Source organism: Quercus lobata, chromosome 5 (assembly GCF_001633185.2).
Source record: "Quercus lobata isolate SW786 chromosome 5, ValleyOak3.0 Primary Assembly, whole genome shotgun sequence".
Taxonomy (NCBI): Eukaryota; Viridiplantae; Streptophyta; class Magnoliopsida; order Fagales; family Fagaceae; genus Quercus; species Quercus lobata.
Genome location: NC_044908.1, coordinates 23,447,359 through 23,470,225, shown reverse-complemented (window position 1 = coordinate 23,470,225; position 22,867 = coordinate 23,447,359). Strand labels below are relative to the sequence as shown.

At 31.7% G+C, this 22,867-nt stretch overlaps 1 protein-coding gene and 1 long non-coding RNA gene across 2 annotated transcripts; one reads left to right on the top strand and one right to left on the bottom strand.

Annotated features, from left to right (window-relative positions):
- Nucleotides 1–7,131: 7,131 nt before the first annotated feature.
- LOC115992123 lies at nt 7,132–10,765 on the bottom strand. The gene is made up of 3 exons (XM_031116192.1): nt 10,073–10,765; nt 7,905–7,976; nt 7,132–7,499 (listed from the first exon to the last, which is right to left on the bottom strand). The coding sequence occupies exons 1-3, from the start codon at nt 10,619–10,621 to the stop codon at nt 7,497–7,499; spliced, it is 624 nt and encodes a 207-aa protein (XP_030972052.1). The 5' UTR covers nt 10,622–10,765; the 3' UTR covers nt 7,132–7,496.
- A 7,561-nt stretch (nt 10,766–18,326) lies between these two features.
- Nucleotides 18,327–19,630, top strand: LOC115989435. Its single transcript, XR_004091926.1, has 3 exons — nt 18,327–18,401; nt 19,279–19,361; nt 19,574–19,630. It is a non-coding gene; the product is annotated as an uncharacterized LOC115989435 (long non-coding RNA).
- Nucleotides 19,631–22,867: the final 3,237 nt, after the last annotated feature.

Below are 22,867 nucleotides of genomic sequence, written 5' to 3'. Positions count from 1 at the left end.
TTGTGGATATAACATTTTTTGTTGAAAAATATAATTGTTGAGAATGAATAGAAAAAGAATAAATAAAGATTAAAAAAGAATAAATTTAATTAAAAAATAAAGATTAAAAAAGTGGGTAGGCAAAAGATAAATGTCACTGTTGATTGTCCAAACAGTACAAAAATTTGTCTAATCTGTTGAAGATGCTCTTATATATACATTGTCCTTTTTGGTAATTTACCCCTCAAACTACCACTTTTATAAGTGCTAACCAAACACTCAGCTTTTTCAAAAAGCTCTTTTTAACAGTTTTTACCAAACACTCAGCTTTTTGAAAATGCACTTTTTTTATTATGCACTTTTATAAAAAGTTGAACCAAACTCACCCATAATAATAGAAGAAGAGGGAATTTGAGCTCTGGTTCTTTTTTTTAAAGAGAATAGGTAATGTAACTAAACTACCAAACTCTTGATCATTTGCTTGACTTTGATTAATACATTTCATGGTAGGAGTTTCGTTTGATTAATACGTTATACGTTTCATGGTAGGGGTTTCCTTTGAGATAAAGGGATATTAAGCCTGCATTCATGCAAAAGAGGCTTTTAGTCTTATTCTACCACTACGGGCTGCACACCAAACATTAAAGCCCAAAGAAACCAAATAAAATATAATAAACATGTTGAATTAGTTTTAATCTTTAAAAGAGATAAATAAAATAAATCAAAATCAGAAGCTTTGGACTCCCAACTCCCGCAAACTTATTAGTGATATTCAAATCTACGAGACCTGAAATTGACTCAAAGACCTAAAACAAACAAACTTGGAATGAGAACAAAGATTAGATAGACATAAATCATAAATGTGTCCAAGAAAATCCTCGTCGCAGTTGGAAGATAAAGCCGAAGGTATGGGACAAATGCAGAAAGATTTTTTGGTTGGAAACATATGTACGCATATTCTCGTCCTAATCCATATCTCCATTTATGCTTTTGAGAGAAATCTCCATCTATGCTTAATTAGACTATCTGGTAATTGATTCAAATAGTTACTTGATAACAGAATTTAACATAAAAAGCTCAGTTTATTTGTAAAATTCAAATATTGGATGGTGTTCTAGTGATAATTTGCTGCTTAGGACTACAAGGTGACACATAATAGAAGAGCGTTTCTACTGAAAATACCAAAAAATGTGTGTGGTATCAAATGAGTGAGTTTGGGCTAAAGCATAAATTGGTTGGATACATAAAACCTATTTATCCATTTATAACCAATTTAACCAATTATTTATAACCCAAACCCAACCCAATTATTATAAGTAAAACCCAATCCACCTAATTGCCCTCTATATATATATATATATATATATATATATATACACACACACACACAAAAATGCAACCAAAACCTCAAAAATGGCCAAAATACCCTTAAATCTATAAAATTACTAAAATATTCCCAAGTTTTCAAAATGACCAAAATGCCCTAGAACCCTTTAAAACTACCGAAATACCCCTAAAAACTCCAAAACAACTAGAATTACCCCCAAAACCTATGAATTACCGAAGTAGTCCTGAAACCTCTAGGAGGAAAAAAAAAAAAAAAAACCCTCTAAAAGACCAAAAATGCCCCTGAAATTTCTTGAAGAGTTGTAAATTTCAGGGGCAAATTATAGATACAAGCTTTGTGATATACTCTTACTACATAAAATTATCCTATGTTTTGTTTTGTAATGCTTACTATTTTGTAAAACACAAAATTGTCATATGCATAGCTTTGTAAGGCATTATCATTAGCTTTAACATAATTTTATAATATGACAAGTACCAATAATATAACTTATAGGTCATTTTTAGAGTTTTTAAGAGTATTTGGGTCAATTTTACGTTTCGTGGGTTTTTTTCGTTATTTTAGAGGTTTTTTTTTGTGGATGGGGTTTATCATTCTAGTGGTTTCGAGGGTATTTTGGACATTTTAGAGGTTTCGGGTTTATTTTGGTCTTCTTAGAAGTTCTAGGGTTATTTAGGTCATTCTAGAGGTTTGATATATATATATATATATATATATATTTGTTATTCTAGTGGTTTCAAGGGTATTTTGGTTATCTTATAGGTTTAGGGATATTTTGGTCAATTTGAAGGTTTTAGAGTATTTTGGTTGTTTTAAAGGTTTCAAGATATTTTTTTGGGTGGATAAATGGGTTTGGATTGATTTAGGCCACCCCTAGTTGTCTTGTAGTCAATGATGACTTTCTTCGCTTGGGTTCTTATTTGACAATCCATAAAATCTATAATGTTTGAATACTTGGAGTACACATAAACACCGAAGAGAGGAAAATGTTACAACCACAACGAAGTACACATTAAATGATAATTAAAAAAAAACTAAGGTTATGTTTGTTTATACCTACAATGATTTTTTAAAAACAAGTTTAGTGTTTGTTGCTATTTGATGTGCGTGTAAAATCCTGATAAAAATAAATGTAAAACGTTTTCAACTTTAAGCCCCTTATAGTGTCCACACCAAAAACATATAAAATTACCAAAATACTCTCAAAACATCTTAATATAACCAAAATATCTATAGATTCAAAATACCCTAAAACCCTTAAAATGAAAAAATATATCCTTAGAACATCCAAAATAACACAAACACTCTAAAATAACCAAATATCCATCCAAACCACCAAATGACCAAAATACCCTCAATACATGTTTTAAGTTAGAAAATTTCTTGACAATGTCACTATCAAATGTGTTTTAATAAATTCATGTTTGTTCAAGTTCAAAACTATTATACAAAAATAAGTATAATAAAAGAATTTATGAAGATTCAATTGCTCTTCAATCAACCTAAGAATGATCAAAGCTCAATTATCCCTCAATTGAGACTCGATCAATTAAGAATTAGACCTAACGTGTTACTAATTACTAAAGTAAACTATTTGTTCAAAGGTTGGTATTATAGAGGATTCCTTTGTTGGCCATAGTAGGTTACTTTGTAGTGATTTTTCTCTTGGCAACATTTTACTTGTGTTTTTCATTTCATCACCATATCACGTGTTCATTGTTTGATTTGCAAAAGAGGATTTGTGTATAACATCCTATCAAATCATGCATATAAGGAATGAATGTACAAAATTATTTAATTTTCTCATATGTTTACATACAAGTTTATGTTTAGATAAATGTTATATTTGAAAAAAAGTTTATTACATTCATTAAAGATTAACAAATAATTAAATGTAAATTAATAGTTTTGTACTTTGATATTACATGTAAAAGGTTTTTAAATTCTTTGGAGTACAAGTTGAACATTATTTGTTGTAATAATTATATTAATTTCTTAAAAGAATATTCAATGATTTTTTTTCTTAATAAAAAATTTACAAAGTTAGTAAGTGAAAGTAATTAGGGTTTCTTTGAAGCAATTTAGTCAACTCCTAATTCATGTTTAAAATACTCTAAATCTATATATATATATATATATATATATATATATATAATAGGTGAAACTGAGAGAAACTCAAATTAGAATTCCAAATTAGAGTTCCAATTTTGCACCATGTGTCCTAAATTATTTATTCTTAAAGAGTTTTATTTTTTAATTTTAAAATCAAATATGGGACCGCATCATAAATATTCATTTGAGTAAGTTATTAAGTACAAAAACCAAATGATCTAGAATAAATGAATCGTAAAAAAAAAAAGGTGCTTCACAATAATTAAAAAAAAAATGGACAATTTACAATTTATACCTAATAATATTCTTACAAAAAATTTTAAAGAGTTAACAAAATACAAAAAATGACTATTAATAGTATTTAAATTATATATATAGGAATTATATTATGCATTTTATTGTATATCTTTAAGTGTATCAATGCATATGCATGAGGTTACAAGTTAGTACTCTAAAATGACCAAATTCATGTTTAAAATACTCTAACCAAAATACTCCAAATACTCTAAAATGACCAAATATCCACCAAAACTATTAAAATGACCAAAATACCTTCAATAAATGTTTAAAGTTAGAAAATTCCTTGACAATGTCAGGGTCAAATGTGTCTTAATCAATTCATTCATGCATAAAAAGAATGAATGTATAAAATTATTTAATTTTCTCATATGTTTAAGAGCACGTTTATGTTTAAATAAATGTTATATTTACAAATAACTAAATCCAGGTTGATAGTTTTGTAATTTGATGTTACATTTAATATGTTTTTAAATTTTTTGGAGTACAAGTTGAATATTATTTGTAGTAATAATTATATTAAAAATAGTATTCAATGATTTTATTTTTAACTGAGTTTTTTTTTTTTTTTTTTTTTTTAATGGATACCATTTTTGGAGAACTAACTTGTAACTCCATGCATATGCATTGATACACTTAAAGATATACAATAAGATGCATAATATAATTCCTATATATATAATTTAAATACTATTGATAGTCATTTTTGTATTTAGTTAACTCTTTAAAAAAATTTGTAAGAATATTATTAGGTATAAATTATAAATTGTCCATTTAAAAAAAAAAATTTATTGTGAAGCACTTTTTTTTTTTTTTTTGAGGATTCATTTATTCTAAACTCTTTAGTTTTTGTACTTAATAATTCACTTAGATGAATATTTATGTTGTGGTCTCACATCATAAATTAAAAGAGTATTATTATTTGTAGTAATAATTATATTAAAAAGAGTATTCAATGATTTTATTTTTAACTGAGTTTTTTTTTTAATGAGTGGATTTAGTAAGCATTAAGGATTAGGGTTGTAATAAATGTATAGTGCATTGTGTATTAATAATAAAAAAGATAGACAAAAATTAAATTGTTAAGTAATAGGATGTCAGAAGTGGGAAATTTCAAAAGCAAATTAATCAACCCCTAATTTTTGGAGAAAAAAATCTTTGAGAGATATATTATAGAAGTCCTCGAATCATTCAAATCCCCGTCCTAATCATCAATTGGCCTTGATTTGCATTTTTTAGGGTATTTGGGTCTTTTTTTTTTTTTTTTTTTTTTGTTCTAGAGATATTTTGGTCGTTTTTAGGTATTTGGCTCATTTAGGGATTTTTGGGTTATTTTGGTTATTTTAGAGGGTTTTTTTTGGGCTTATTTTAGATAATATTGAAATATTTTTGACATTTTAAAGATTTCAGAAGTATTTTGGTCATTTTAAAGGTTTTGTGGGTATTTTGGACATTTGGAATATATTTTAACCATTTTGGTGAGTATTTTGGCTTTTTAGTGATTTGGATAAATGATAATTAAGTCATACTTGGATCTAATTGGATACCTAGATAAGACCCAATTAATACTTATGTTAATTGGGTTGATAGTTAATATCCATTTGACCCAATTAATAAATGAGTGGGTTTGGGCCTTATTTTAGTGGGTGGGTTTAGGTGAATAAATGGATTTGGGTTGATTTTGCCGCCCCTAGTTATGTTACAAGTTTCTTAGCATAACCCAATTAGTTTTAACTATCATAGTTATTAAAATCATTATTAGCACTTGTAACACACTTTAATTTGATCGCACCTTTATTCTGGAAAACATCAGATACTTCCATCCAATTTAAATCCTTTAATTTCTTTCAATTTTTAAGGACATGAGAGATACATGACATCAAAAAATCTCTAATCTTAAAAAAATAATAATAATAAAAAAAAATAAATAAATAAAAAATCAAAACCACACAAAACCAAGTGCCACATATCTCACATCAAACTTAAAATTAGATTTCTCAAAAATAAAAAAAAAACTACAAATTAGAGATAATTGAAATATTTAAATACTAGAGGGATCTTCCTCCGGCGATGTCAAGATTGTTAATGAATATATTCACTTCCCCCTATTGGAAATCTTAACACCTATTATGTCACTTTTAATACCAATTATATCACTTTCTTATATCAACTAGCCCAGTAATCCAAATATCCAACAAGCAACCAACCATTACCACTTAATAAATCTCATTTACTCATCTCCTTTGTTCTGTTCATTTGATTAATTAGGGGGTAAAACAGGAAAAACCATTACCATTTATCTACAAGACTATGACATATTGCAGAACTTTGTTAGAAAAGAAATACGGAGTACATAACATTTTAGCTGAAGTTTCCCTTGCATGCAACACAAAGTATAAAACCTATTTGGACATGGGTCCTAATCGTCCTACCCATATATACTTGGACCGATGATATCTACACCTGAATGAACCTGGATGGCGTGTAGGTGAACACAGACAGTACTTCTTTGTTGCACTTGCACCACCTCCATCAACACCTCTAGGTAGCTCAATAGGGGCTTGCCGGTTAACCACCTCCACCGAGGCCGTCCCCGCAGTCCATGCAAATTGCCTTCTTCTATTCTTCCAGTCATGGTTGACACCAACCAAAGGAAAATCCGGGTGACACATCAATATTTCTTCTTGTTATGCTACTTTGAAAGGTTATGATGTTTTTGATTAAATTAGGATTTAGGATAGCTCCCTAGGTTCCATTCTTATAGCTGAAGGAAAGGAAGGAAGGTAAAGAGGCTAAGGAAAGGTGAGGTATAATTTAGGAAAAAGTTTGGATTTATTCTCAGAAAAGGGGCCGCTTTTGTGTTGGCCTTTGTAATTTTTTTTTTTTTTTTTGGGTAGTGGACTTGTGATCACACACAGGATAGTGCTAAAGTGGTGAAGCTTATCTGCAGAGGCTCACTCTCATATATAGCTGATCTTTGCAGAAAGCATGGGTAGTCATGACGTATGGTTGGAAGGATCAAACCAGTTTTTTCTTGTTTGGTTGTGGGTTCTGTTTGGACTCGGTTGATTTTGGATCAAGAACTTGCAAATCAATCCTTTATACAATTCTTGTTTTGAGGCTAATTAATGTAACCAGGGAAAATTAATCAGCCCATGCCTACACAATATCAGCACACGTAAAAAATCTTTGTAATCACTTATATAACCTAGATCAATCTAGGTACATGTCCAATTTTAGACTCAACACACTTGCACAAAGCACCTCATCCTTTTCATTCCAATCCTCTGTATCCTAATCAATGTACTGAGCAAAACCACCCATATATAAACCCCAGACCGGACAACGTATTAATCAATATAAGTTTCAGATTGTTGACTAGATATAGGGATGGAGAATTCAGAAAACATTGTCATAACCATGGCCTGATTCCCAAAAGCACTTTCACAAAGATAATTACAGCAAGTAAAAATATGGACTCAACCCTGGTAATAGGCTAACAGAATAAATATTTTTACACCCAAATCACTTTTCCCCCACAATCACAACCTAATTGTTAAACCCCCCCACCCCACCATTACATATAACATATAATAACAGAAGATGCAGGAATCCGGCATGTGGTCTAGAATATTATGGACTATCTGTGCTTTCAATGTGAACATATCCAAACCTGTCTCAATATGTACAGATTGAGGAAACTTAAAGACATCCATTGAACCTTCTAGCTCCGTGGCACCTTGTGCGGCACTCAAATTCATCACTGATAACATAAACAGAAGTAAGTATAAGAAATTCAATGCCGTTTCCATAAATTGACTGCTTATTGTCGTATAGTATACGATGAAGCGCCGCAAAAAAAGCTCTACCAATCAATTACCACTGTCCATGACTGCACAATAATGACTAAATTGCAAGCCGCCATTGCATGCATGTGCAACAAACCAAAATTTTTTACAGCAATTAGATTATACTTTATGGTGCAGTTTGAGGAAAGTAGCCCATTGTATGCATGGATGGGGTCATGGTCAATCTCCATTGAAAAGTTCTACAGTTTATATAAGGATGGTTATGGTGTATATGCATAGATATGTATTGTCATTCTTTAGATCTAAAATGGAGACTTTGGCCGACAAATAGAAATGAATAATAAGCTTATTCTGCTTACCCCAGCATAACAATTTTGATGGGCAATGGTCTGATTAACCGTATTTACCAACACCTCACACGATACTTTAGCCTGTTAAAAAATTACAGTAAACACAGTATCAGTAAATTTGAATTGTATTCTGAAAACATGGGAAAGTTAGAGAAATTGGAAGGATGGTTAGAAAGTAGAAACAATAAAATGTGGAGTACCAGCATATAATTTGGTATGGATTACAAAAATTCTAACTTGTTATTTTCTTTATGCAGGGCAGAAGAACAGACTCCAAAACCAAAAGTGTTGCATCACCAAATTACAATGAGAAAATGGATGCATTATATAGATCTGAGGGAAAACTAGACAAGGGATGGAACTCAACTTCTTCCATTGAGAAATTATAAAATAAAATAGAAAGGAAAAAACAGTGTGGAGCATTTGCAAAACATTCCATATAAAGCATTTGGGTTAATGATTGTATTACAAAACTGCAAACCAAGTAAATCACCAAGATATCTAGCTCCTCAAAATGTTCTCCTAAATTAAGGCAAATATGCCCATACAAGATCATTCATCAATAAGTAACTTCTCTTGAATGTTTCTAGGCACCACAACTAATCCTCAATCAATAAACTCCAAGGGTGACTGACATTTATTGAACATGTAAACCACAGAAACCAGTACCAAAAGGTGGAACTAGTTCAGAAATGGGCTCCTCAACCCCCCAAAAAAATTGAAAAATCTATTACTCCATACAATTAAGAATTAATATTTTGTAACCTAGCTAGCCTAGCTGTGTCAAAAATTATGAGCTCCACCTCCCCTAAAAAATAAAAAGTTTAGATTTCTTAAATTCTAATATTTAAAAAGAGGTTGAGACTTGGGTGGTTCAAGGAAGCAAAATTTATCCCATATATAAAGTTACAAGAACAATTTATGTGATTAAATTTACAATTCAATAATTTTTTTCAATGATTAAACAGATTTATTTCACAGAAACAAGTACATCAATCAGTGTAAGAAAACTCAGAATACCATGTTGGAGCAAACTCAAGAGAAACAAACACAGTAACTCACTGCAGCATGTACATGAGAAATTATTGTACGGAATTTTTTTTATTAACTCTTTTGAGCTGGAAATGAAATGACTGATTTATTAAAAAAAATTAAACTTTATTGGAAAGAATGATAATATCTAATAAAAAATTTTGATATTAAGAATCCCAGAAAGAGAATCTGAATTAAACACATGACTCAACTTCCATTCAGTCTTAAAGAGTATAAAGTTTTTCACAGTTCACATAATATCAGATTTTTGTGAAATGTTAGTTTCTTAAGATGTTTTTATTCACATTAAGATTATCATATTGATTTGTTACCCAAATTGCCTTAAAATCTTTTACCAAAATATCTTTAAAACTTTTAGCATGACCAAAATAACCTTAAGACCTTCAAAATGACAAAATACCTAAAGTAACCTTAAGATCTCCAAAATACATCAAAATTTAAAACGACTGCAATACCTGTTAAAATTTTAAAGTAAGAAAGGTACATCCAAAAAAGGGCCAAAGCCTTCAAAATATTCCTAAGATTTAAAAAATGACAAAAATATCTCTAAACTTCAAAACTAACCAAATATCTTGAAACCTCCAAATGATTCAAATAATTAAAATCTCCACACACACACACACACACAAAAAAAAAAAAAATCCCATTATCTATTAAAGTAAAGACCATTTTTTAGACAGGATTCAAGACAAAAATCCCATGGGCCTTGGTAGGGGACAATGAGAACTGATTCGAAAAGACAAGAATTACAGCATCTATAACTCTTCCTCAAACGAATCATACCCCACTTTGTACCAATTCAGTACACAATCATGACATTAACTTCCAAGTTTCTTTCTCAAATAAAAATAAAAAAACAAAAACAAAACAAAAATGTTGAACCTCCCTTACAAGTTACAAGTTAGCATTTTATCTGTTTATCTTTAGCCTAACTTATTAACAAATTTTCCGGCAACTTCAACTTCAATTTTACTCAATCGCAAACTAAAATTAACTTCAAAGTTTTAACCTCCCTCACCCTAATATATATATATATATATATATTTTAAATTTCATTATCACACGTTATTTACAAGATAATAGTAAAATGAAGCAGTAATTTTTTAAACGGAGACAGTTTTTACCATTAGTGGGACTTGAAGGATGTAAACGCCAAGGTGGCCTTTAATCTCCGTGACTGTATCAAACGGCACCGTACCCTTAGCCAAGTCCTCAAGCAAGAACACCACGTCTGACAGCAGCTCGACCCCATCGAATTCCAGCACCGCGTCCACGTAGGACGACCCTCTAGAGGTCACGTGACCACTTTCAGACCTCACGTGGCCAAGCCTCTTCCCCCTATAGCCGACACCAACGTCGAGAAACGCGTAGTCCATAGAATACACGTCGGTGTTCCGAACCTTAACGGTCACGAAGATTGAGATGTCCACGGCCACGCGCGGGAACGTGTGGACATGCACACGGTTCAGTTTGAACCGCATGATCTTCACGTCGGGATTGCACGGCCATAAGAAGAACACGGTGGCGGCTAAGAGGATTAGTAAAACGGTACAGAATATGCGGCAACGGTTTCTGTTGAAAGGCGGGTAGTAAGGGGTCAAAACGACGTAGTTTTGGTGCGGGGGTAAGTGGGTGTGGGTGTAATACTCGGCTTTGGAATGTGCCAATGCCATTGTGAATTATGACTTACAAGGAGTTTTTTTTTTTGGGCCCTTTGGGCTTTGGGGTATAAACTATGAAGGTTGTAACTTAGAAATTTTGTTGAAAAAGAATAAAAGAGTTTTAAGATCCTGTGAACATTGTTTTGGTTGTTGTTGAAACTTGAAAGGGATAGGTTGGTGAAATGAAAGGGTTTTGGTACAGTTTTGTTGGTTTGTTCTTTAATTTTTTGTTTTTGTGTAAGGAAATTGTGGTGGGGTACCCTGCCAATTTCCTAGTAATAACTTGTTTGTGACATTTTTTCAAAATTATTGAAGATGTTGACTAATATGGGAATGGGACTTTTGCGTGATAAAATTGATAAAAATGGATTGGGGTTTTGAATAATTTCCATATGATTGTCAAGATTCATTTTAAAAAGTTAAGTTTTTTTTTTGACAAAGTTTAATTACAAAATTTATTGTAGTATAAGATTATAACCTTACTTAATAAAATAAATATTACTATATATTTTGAAAATCTAACCGTTAAATTACATGTGCTTTACATTTTTAATACATGTCAAATTTTTTGTCAATCAGATATTATTTACTATATGAACTATAAACTTATATTTTATGGATAATTTTAAATTACGAAAACTTACAATATAAACAATTTATTGATGATATAACTATTAATCTTTAATTTTCAAGAAATTTTGTAAACATTGAGGATATAAAAAGATGTAATCCAATGATAAATTTGTTAAAATTCAACTTTAAAAAAAAGATGTTGAGTAAAATTGTAGTCTTAGGCTACAACTAATTTTGTAGCTAAATTTTATCATTTTTTTTTTCCATTTATCTTTACATTCAAAATTTTGAGTTCATTATGATTATCAATCAAAGATTATAGGTATTTATAATATGCATATTTTTAGATTAATTATAATAGGCATTTTATATATTATAAAAATTGCCATAAAAATCGTAACTCGTGTTATTTTGCAATGACAAATTGACAATCATATAGAAGGAAATATAGAAGCTTTGCAATGTGAAAGAGGTGATTTTTTCCCCTTTATTTGAGTTTGGGGTTCTAAGATTCTCTCTTATCTAATCCATTAACCATTATGACTAGTAGCATTTTTATTTTTATCTTGCCAGCAAACAGATATTAAAAAAGCAGGAAAAAAGTTAGTGATATTTTATGGTTTTTTTTTTTTTAGATGGTTAGAAATATATATACAATAATATACTACTATAACATCACATCTCGAACATCTCCTCTGTTGAACCCTTAAACAATTTGTGAATGGAGACATGTCAAATGAGTTACAACTAGAATTTTTGCTTTTATGATCTTTATTATTAGTAGTTGAGATCAGAAATCAAGGATGAGATTTAAATAAATAAATAAATAGAAGTTTAAATATATTATTCGTTTATGATAATTTGATAGGTACGACACTAAAAATGAGGAGTAGTTGAATCTCGGTTGTTATAAAAGAGAGTAGTCGATATCACCAAACTACAAAACTTCTTAGCGAGCTTACTTAGTATTCAATTTTTTATAAAAAAACACTTGAAAATTTCCACAGTTTCTTTTCCCCAAATTGGTAGTGGACTAGTGGTAGTAAATGTTTTAAAATTTCAAATAAAATCTTTCTCACACTTTCTAGCAAAACGTTTCGAAGCTCGCTCAGGTTGTAAGATAGAACTTCTCCAACTCATGATTCAATCAGTTTCGAAATATCCAAGTAGTAATTTAACTATCTAGTGCATAACGTTAATGGACAGAGTGAAAACAATCAAGTATGTGTACCGTACTTGCAAATATCCATGTTTCCAAATTTAAAGATCATATGGGCCAGATTTTTCCAAAGAAGTTGAAATATAACGAACTGTACAAGACAAATAAATTTTCCAAAAATTGTAATGAACATTCTCTTTTAAAGATATTAAACAAGATTATGTGACTTTTGTCTAGACTCATCAATCAGGGATCTACATCCTCGTGGAAAAAATTAAAAACCGCCAAAGGCTGAATATGATTTTATGTCATATTGAGCTAGTTATAATATTGGATGATTTACTTGATAAGAAATTTATGGTTTAATGGTATTATTTAGTTTTTTTAATTCAAAAAAAAAAATTTAATGGTATTATTTATGGTTTAAGTGTCATTAAATCTTACACATTGAATTTTTACAATAAGTTAGAAATGAGAAATAATGGTCATTAAAAAATTACCTAAGACGATATAATTACCCATGATATAACCCATTTAAAAAAATTACCTAAGATGATTGGCATATTTTTATATTTATAAACTCATGAATTATAATAATTATAAACAAATAAATTTTACACAAAATCCATTTTGTAAGAATATCATAAAATACTAATATCTTACAAATAAATAGTTCTTAAAGTTCTATACAAAAGAAATGCACAATCTACCACAAATAAAAAAAGAATAGATTTTTTTTCTCTTTATTTTGGGTTAAAAAAGTAAAAACCTTAGAGTTTCGATGAAGAATATATTAATATAATAAATAGAATTATTTTAATTACTTAATTTTATATTAGATAAAAAATATTTATTTATATGAATCAAGTCATACTATGTTGGTTAGTGTCACCTTTAACTCATTTACATTAACCATTGCAAGGAAAAAAAAAAAAAAAAATTGTCACCCTTATGTAGTATGTACAAGTTAGATTGTTGGTTTAAAGAGAATAGCAGTACATGTATATTTCTGATCTTATAGTGTCGAAGGGTGCCGTGGTTCATTCCATTATTGGAGTACGTAGTTTTGAGTGTCAACGAAGAAATCTCTCCTATTTGTATTTTTCCTTTTTACCCATTTGTATTATTGTCCTTTTTCTTTTTCGTAAAGTAGAATACTTCATTAATTTGTCACAAAATTCTATTAGGACAAGGTTTGGTTCCGAAAAACTATCTTTAGTTTGATATACTCAATTAGAACTGGGTGCAAAATCATATCCGAGGGAGGAAAGGAAACTATATTATGGCCAATGAAGTAATAACGGTCATAATATAATGAATAGAATATGGAGGATTTTACTGTATATACTCTCTCTTTTTCTTTTTCTTTTTATTATAAAAATAATATTTTAATATCACTATTAGTTACATTTAACTTTTTCGATTTATCATTAATAGTAGAGGTATAAAGATTAAGGATTAAATTGACATGTTTAAAATGATAGAGACGATTTTGATACATAAAGAAAACATTAGAGACTAAAATGATAATTAACCCATTTTCTTCTTATAGGTAAATAGTGAGGAAGGGGGAAGTGGTATTCAAATCACAAGCACGAGACACAACAAAAGATATCATTACTGATAGATTATCATTTACAGCCCTAGCTTGTTTATGCTAATATCACTACCAAAAACGCAGGTTGGAGCTGCGTTTTAAAAAAATGCAGCTTCAAAGTGATGTTTGAGCTGCGTTTTAAGAAAACGCAGCTCCACCAGCACTGAAGCCGCGTTTTATGCGGTTGAAGCTGCGTTTGTCTGGCAGGGCTTAGGCCGCGTTTTTAAAAACGCGGCTATAAACCCATCAGGTAATATTTTATTTTTATTTTTTCAATATATCCTAAAGCCGCGTTTAATAAACGCAGCTTAAATGGCTGAACTGAGCTGCATTTTTGTTAAAAACGCAGCTTAAACATGAATTGAAGCTGCGTTTTATTAAACGCAGCTTCAATTCATACAGAGCTGCGTTTTATAAAACGCAGCTCTGGGTTTGTTATTAAAAAAAAAAAGCCCTCAATAGGACACAACAACGGAAAAAACCCTAAATTGAAAAACTCTCAGCTCACTCAGCCCCATCCCTTCCTTTCTCCCATGCCTGAGACCGAACCCAACCTTGAAACTTTTTGACCAGCGAGGGCATCGGCTTGGGCATTAGAGTTGCGGTGATATCAGTGTGGAGATCGGCGTGGGTCATTAGCATGGAGATCTGTACTCCAGTTGTGCTTCTATTCTGCGATCGTGCTCCGATCTGTGCTTCGATTCGTGGGATCATGGGTGTCGCCGTCGGTCTGGCCGTGGGTCGTGGTTGTGGTGCTTGTTTTGCCGTGGTGCTGGGTTTCTATTTTTGTCATGGGTTGCTATGGGTTTCTATTTGGTTTCTATTTTTGTCTTTTGGGCTGCTGAATTTTTGATTTGTAAGGTGCTCGATTGTGGGTATTGGTTGTGGCGGTATCGGTGCTCGATTCGTGGGTTTGGGTTGCCGGTGTTAGTGGGTTTTGGTTGTGTTTTCTGGGTTTGAGTTGCTGTGTTTTTCTTAGTTTAGTGCTAGTGTATCAGAGCTGGAGAAATGAATTGTTCTGGGTTTGGGTCTTGCTTGCTCTATTTCAGAGATGAGAGAACGAAGAGGAAGAGAGGGACAACAGTTTTCTAACATTCCATACCATTCTCCACTGCTCTGATTTGGTCAGGTTTGAAAATATTTAATAGATTTGAAAAAAAACTTTGTTTTTATCAACTGGATGCGTTTTTTCTTATTATCTCGATAGTTGAAAAAAATCTTTTGTACTAACATTTCAGATCAGATGCTTTTAATTCTGCTTAAATGTACAGAACTTAATTTGTGAGGAAAGTCAAGGCTATGTTTGTTCTTGTGTTGTTTTGCATTGCCATTTATAAATATTAGTTTATGCTGCACTTATATTGTAAACTTTAACAGCTGCAGGCAACAAGTATTAGTATTTTTTTTTTTTTAATGACTAGAGAGATCACTTCTTAAAGTTTGAATTCTACTGTGTGCTGTTTTGTAAGTATATATTGTATTATCTCAAGCAAAGATAAATAAAATGAACTTGTATTAATGAATGCACTTGTCACTGGAATATTCCAATCGGAAACTACTTTTATAGTGAAGGATTTCACAAATTCTAATTATGTCCAAACTTCAAAATTTACAAATATTACAGCCAAACTTGTAAATTTATAAATGATGGGGGATTGTAAATTTCTGTGTATGTAACTAATATTTCAGTGATTCCAATTTCCAAAAGGCCAAATTTCTTTTTTCTTTTTTGCCCTTTTCTCACTTTTCCAATGTGTGTTTCTTTTCCATTAGTCTATATTGTCTTTGTTAGAGACAGTTTGGTAGAGTGGCCATATAAATTTCCATTGTTTGGATCATTTGACTTCTTTCTCTTTCCCATTTGTTTCTGTTAATTAACACCAATGCCTTAAATGGACTTTTCTTCACAAAAGCTAATTTTATAACTGCACTGTATTTTTGTTTAGGACAGTATTTCTTTCACACACTTCGTTTTAATAAATCTTGTGAAAAACACACTGTGTGAAAGAGTTTTTACCCCTTTGTTTAATTTATTCTATGAAGTGCAATAGTTTATTTTGTACATACAAGAAAAAAATTTGATGCATTTTTAGTTTCTAATAGTTTTCTGGAAAGGGAAATATAGATTTCAAACTTCTTGTGGACCACCAATTGTATTTGAGACAGGAAAAGTATATCATATGCTAATGAGTCCGTGGCATATTGTACATGTGGTGTACTGGCAACAACTTCTCATAAAGAACCTATGTGCATTGATTTATGAGATTGTATATTGTCTCTTGCTTGAACCTTTTATGCTTTTGTGAAGAATATGACATTTAAATCGTTCTGTTCACTGACATTTGGAGACTCATGACAATAGATTTATTGGTCAAATTATTGGATGCACATTGGGCTTTAAAAAGAATGGATACCCTTCCAAACTCTTTTGGGCTTGTGTTGTCTAACATGTTAGTAATAGGATCTAGATAAAATTGCAAATTGGGCTTAAGGACCAGTAACTATAGCTATAACTCAGTAGTGCCCCTTGCCCAAATGTAGTTGGCTCAAGTAGACAATTACTAATTCACCTCGTAAACAAATTAGAAGAGCTAATCTTTGTAACGTCTAGGCACATAATCAATTGTTTAACAACTTAGCACAACTAAACCAGAACTACCTTGTAAAGAATAAATAGTTTTAATCAGTAATCTATCTTTTACCTTATCTTTTTTTTTCACCTATCTTTTAATTTGAATAGATACATAAAACTATTAGTGTTTTTGTACATATGTACCTAACGATACACTACTAGTTTTCTCAACAAATATTTCTATCACTTTTTTTTTTCATTTAGCATCATCCTCTTTATGGATTTTTTCTTGGAGATTTTGATGGCCTTGTAGTGAGAGAGGGCCTCATTTGGACAATTTAATCTTCATCACCTCCCATTTTCTTGGCATAAAGGCCAGCCTCAAAGAAGCGTTTTACAGCATCATCTACATACTCCATCCCTTGCCTAACATTCATTCCCTTCCCTTGGCCTCTTCATTTGCCTCAATACTCCAAATCTTCACTGGAGTAGGAAGTTGAACTATTGAAATAGCAAGAGACAATATTGTGTTCAATTCAAAGAGACCACAATAGGTCAAGAAATTTACAACAAATAGTATATATATTTGTCTTGTATTATTTGTACTTTATTCTTGTCTTGTAAGAGTTTCTGTGAAATACAATTTTTAATTCACATACTGTATATTAGTGGTTACATAGGCTATTTAATGAGAATGATGGAATTGTGAGATGAGGACTTAAAACCTTGACTTGCCATGTTTATGAAAAATAGAGTGAACAAAACCTTTTATAAAGTAAGGGAGAGCAAATTTTCATTGTTTAGGACGTGTGCAATAGAGCAACACAATACAAATGTGTGTTGAAGTCTACGGTGGTAGAGGAGAATATTAAACAATACTGTTACTGGAAATAGGGTTTTGATGAGGAATAGGATATATGCTTATGTATAGTTGTTGACATGAAATGTATGGTGGCTTTGTAGGTCCTATAAAAAAAATAATAACAAGAAGAAGGTCTAGTTTTTTGATGTAGGTCCTACTTAGTCTAGTTTTTTGTGGCACATTTAAACAATGCGACCATTCCTTTTTAATTGATACTCTATCTTCTTGGCTTTCTAATGTTTTGTGTGGCTTTATTTTTTAATTTTTGTTTAATGAATTCTAATATCTTAGTTGTATATTTCCTAGGTGATCATAGGCCATATGACATTTTTTCATCAGATAAACATGCTATGGCAAGTTTCTTTACACCTTTATGTCTTACAAGATTGATTTTCTTTTACACAGTTTGTTAATTTAATCTATTTTTTCTTGGCAATTCTATTGGTAATAGGCCTAGTCTACTGGGAATGAACAAATATGAGTTTGCAAAAACTTACTGTGCTGTCAGAGTTGTCTGTGATTCTCAAGGGAAATTTTATTAGGTAGTCTTTAGAATTGTATCAGAATGGCACTATGTGGTTTGGATAAATTACTTTTCATACTGCCTTGTGGTTAAGTTGGTGTTTTAACAACCCATTAATAAGCAAAAAACAAAAAGCATCATGCTGAGCATGCTGAGCATGCTTTTCATGAAGATGATGAAAGACCATGTGGCTAACTCTATTTCTTGGGTGATAGAGTTGACCACTTTGTGGATTCTTATCCTATAAGGGATATCTATAAAGACATTGGTAATAGGTATGCCATGTGATTGGAAAACAGAGAGGCCATATCTTTTATCTAGAGAATTGTGTAATGATATCTATAAGTATTCTGATCATAAGCTTTTTCTCATATTTTGCTGTTGCAAAGAACTTTTTAAAACATTTCATGTTGTTCTTGTAGGATTTCGCGAAGGGAATTTGCTTGGAAGAGTTGAATGTGTTACTTAGGCAAACTATTATGGTTTGTGCTCTTGTTCTCAATATGGTAAAAATCTCTCATCTATACTTTCTTTTGCTTTTTTTTTTTTTTTTTTTTTTTTTTTTTTTTTTTTTTTTTCAATTAAACCATTATATATTAACTAAAAAATTAGAGACTCTTTTGATTAAGGTCCTAAGCAGCCCATAAATTGCATGAGCACCTAGAGTACGGCCTTAATGTAGCCCACATAGGTATATATATATATATGTTTTAAACTCTAATATTTTGAAGTTTATTTTTTTAGACCATTAAAATTTAAGGGAAAAAGAAGGTACTAACTAGTAATGAAGTTTGGGGTAGGGACACTGACACATAAACCCTTGAATTTTGGGTAGAGACTAAGGGCTTTAGTTTATCTTATTGGGCTTCTAATGAAGTGGTCTTGGCTAGACACAAACGTAATGCAATGCTTGTCGGCCTAATGAGATCAAGGTGAGAGATAATTTAGTTAAAATTATTTTGAAGTTATGCACTCCAATCAGGATTACTAAACTCCCAAGAAAAAATAAAATTTAATGGGTCTAATTAATATTTGAGGAAATCCTTGGTACTGTTATGTGATGTCATTGATTGGTTGGATCAATTTAATGGTGTTGAATTTGTCCACTTGCATTAGTTGGCTTGGTTTCTAGTGCTCTTCATTGGCCCACTCTATTTTTAGTTGATTTGTTTTAGTCGGACTTTGATCAGCCCAATTATTTATTGTCTCTTGATAAGTGCAAATTGATAAGTGCTTGGATTCTTTTAGGAAAAAATTCTGGAAAAAATTTGTGCCTTTTCTGCATTTTGTTGTTGTGAGCTTCTGTGTTGCATATAATCATCCTCAACTCTCTATTTCTAGTTTTAATTTTTTTCATCTTCTGTGCCTTTTTTTATTTCCCAGTTACTGTTAGTGAAGTTGAAGCACCTTTTGAGCTTTAGAAGAGCATTAGCAGTTCTGTAATCAATGATGGGTTGATAAACAAGGTATGTTTGTGCTTAAAACCAAGGCTTCTTCTCTTCAACAGTTTGCTTATCATGTTGCATTTCCTACCATGCCCTTGCTTCTATCCCTGATTTTTCTTGATTTTTTTTAGACTTCTTGTTCGTGTATGGAAAAACTAGTTGCGTAGGGCGGAATTACCAAATGAGAAATCAGATATAAAAAATTAAATGTCATTTATTTTATTTTCCAACAGTTGCCTTGTATGTTCTTCCACGAGTAGGAGATTCACTGTGGTATATTTTAGTGAACCACCACCTGCTTCCAGATATTAAGAATGCAGAGGTATTGCTAAAATTGTTGCCATACTTTTTTGAAGGCATTTTTAATTGTTTTAATCCAAATTTAGTGGTTCAAAACACTATTGAGGACAAAATCCAGGATAGTGGGCCTTACCCATTTTCACTTATATTCGTGAAATTTTATAAAAATTTAGAATCTATTTAATGGGTTAAGAATTTTTTCAAAAGAGGCTATTCACACACTTATAGTCTTGTACATGTTATTTATGGTTAATTCCAAGACAAATACTAGTTTGCCCCTAACAATATCTTACTTACAACACTCCTCAGGTTGGGACATAGATATTATATAATTAGAGCTAATACTATATTATGTAATTATTTGTTTATGTAATTAATCTTTTGGCAATGAACTTGTTTTGTTTGCTGGTAATTGGTTGGGAATTGTTGAGTGTAGGCAATTTGTTTTGTTGGTTCCACTTGGTTGTATGTAAGTGTTGGCAGGAATTACAGGTCTTGTTTTAAGTAGGATTGTGTTTAGGGAGAAGAAAATAGGAAAAAATAAGGACCTATAGCCGCGTTTCTGAAAACGCGGCTACAGGAAAACCCAATGCCGGACCTAGAGCTGAAAACGCAGCCCAAACCGGGGCCTGTAGCTGCTTTTCAGACACCCTATAGCCGCGTTTTTGCACACAAATGCGGCTATAGACCCTGTTTGGGCTGGCGTTTCAAACGCAATTCTATGTTGTACCTATAGCTACGTTTTCATAGAAAACGCAGCTATAGGTCCCGCATCTAGGTGTGTGAAAAAATGCGGCTCTAGGATGTCTAAAACGCAGCTACAGACCCCGGTTTGGGCTGCGTTTTTTGAAACGCAGCTCTAGGTCCCCGCAGGGGGCTATAGCCTCGCTGCATAAGCTGTGTTTGGAAACGTAGCTATAAAAACGCAGCTATAGCCTATAGCTGCGTTTTTTATAGGCTATAGTTGCGTTTTGCAAATGCGGCTATAGCCCTCTTTTTTTGTAGTGTATGTTAATATGAGGGGAACACAGGATAGTTATCCAACTTATGCTTTATTAGTTTATTTGATTACCCCTTTTTAACTTGAGATTTAACTCATATATGTTATCTACAATGCCTCACGAATAAAAATTGAGCAAAAATAAATTTAGAAAAAGAAAATGTGTGCCTTGTCACCCGACTTAGATTTGGAATTTCCAATTTTATTCACTTCCAAATTGTTGGTGCTTTTTTTTTTTAATTACTAGCTAGGTAAAGGGGGAAGGGGTAAATGGGGTTTGGAAATCATACAACAAAAACTACAGAAGCCTTAGAATAGAAGGTGTTAGTACTAGTAGGCTAATAGCTTGAACCCTGTGATTATTATTACAAAAGTATAATGCTAAAATAAAATGCACAATTTTTGTCATAATTTGCTCACATGGCATGGTATGAGTGATGGAGAAAAAGTTTAGGGTTCATATAGGTTCACAACTCCATCACTCACAACATACTCTATGAGAGAGTTGTAGCAAAAATTGTACATTTAATTATGACACTAAACTTTTTGTTATTATTATCTTTATCAGGAAATCCTAAGATCGATTATTGGTACTTAAGTCACTAAACTTTTATATACTTTAAATTTTAAAGTCTAAACATTGCGATACTGGTGGATAATTTGTTAACTAAACAAACAAGAAACAAAGAAACGGTAAACTTGAGAGAAAAGGGGAATTGAGTTCACTCATTGATATAAACAAATTAATGTTTTCCAAATTCCAATTACGGGAAACTCCAAAAATTGAAAAGCAGCTAAATCACAAATTCCTGCCATTTACTCATTCCTGTAAGAAAATGCTCCAAATGCAAAACCATACTCAAAGTAATGCTTTTCATCAAATGAAATATGATCAATTCAACCATTATTAACTAATCAACCTTACTTTTCATAGAATGAAATATGATCAATTCAACAGCTAAAACTCACTGCCTACTATGCTCTTCCATTGATCTAATGAAGGAATATAAGCATAACAATGTGGCATACAAGAAAGTGACTACTTCAAGATAACTGGCTTCCTGAACAAAACACACGAGACATTACAAAAGACAGTTTGAGTTGAACCATCTACAATTGCTACAAGTCAGCTTGAAGTGGCCTTGGTAGCCAACTTGTATAGTGCCTTTGAACCATCATGTTTCTGCTTTAGGCTTGTAGACTGTAAAAGCTCAAGCAGCAACTCTAAACCCGCAGAAAAAAAATATGTGAGGCAAGAAGTTAGCTCTTGAGAATCCCATAAGAATAGGCAGAATTATGCTGCAACACTCCATTTCTTGAGTCAATAAGTTTGAGTGGAGGCACTATACCTCCACTATGAGCAATGCCAGCTTGGTTATGCTTGTCCTAAAATTCAATTTATTTTATCAGGTCAGGGAAACATGTATCCCTTGCATAATATGCAACCAAGTTTCAAAAAATAATAATATTGATAATTGCACAAGTGAAAAGGAAAGACACTAACCTTTGCCAACCTCCCTAGTACAAAAGCTGACATCTCTCCAAGCTGTGCATATGGGGACTTAAGCATCTCAATTAAAGGCTGGACAACACCCCTCTGAACAATGTGCACCTGGTAGAGGAGAGTCAAAGCGTCCCAGTATGTGTTTAAATGAGTGACGCATTTAATTGACACCTCAGATTTTTCTAAATAAAATCTTGACCATGAACTGACACATATTCATTTGAAATACAATTGGAGTGAAGAGAAGCCCTATCCTCAATTCAATTGCTAATTTATTATACTAGGTGAAATTGAAATTTCATAAGTGACTACGTAAATAAGCATGCCAACAAACACTATCATGAGTTATGGTCAATTTTGGCATAAATTCTTATAGCAGACCTTCGGGCTTCCTACAAAATTTTCTTAAATTTTAGTTAACCATATTTGCTTCACATTAGAAGCCTATATTCAGTTACAGAGTTCATGGAGAGAGTACAAAGTTGTACAAACCTACATAAGTGTAAATGCCAAATTTGAAGTCAATTTAGAGGAGGCACCACTGCTTCCATAATGCTTTTCCTTAAATTTGTAGACTATAGTACATGAAGTAAAGAGGCAAGGTTGGTGATATGATTTAGCTGATAGGAAGCACGTTTGAAATAAAAATGGCAATACTATTCGAGGCCATCACTTAAACAAACACTAATATTTAGCTATGGATTAACCAACAGTATAGTTAGA

Excerpts from the sequence above, each read along its gene's own strand:
- LOC115992123 (XM_031116192.1), bottom strand. The coding sequence starts at position 10,621 with ATGGCATTGGCACATTCCAAAGCCGAGTATTACACCCACACCCACTTA. Across the intron at positions 7,977-10,072 it reads TCCTTCAAGTCCCACTAATG|GCTAAAGTATCGTGTGAGGT; the intron begins GTAAAAACTGTC and ends ATTTTTTAACAG.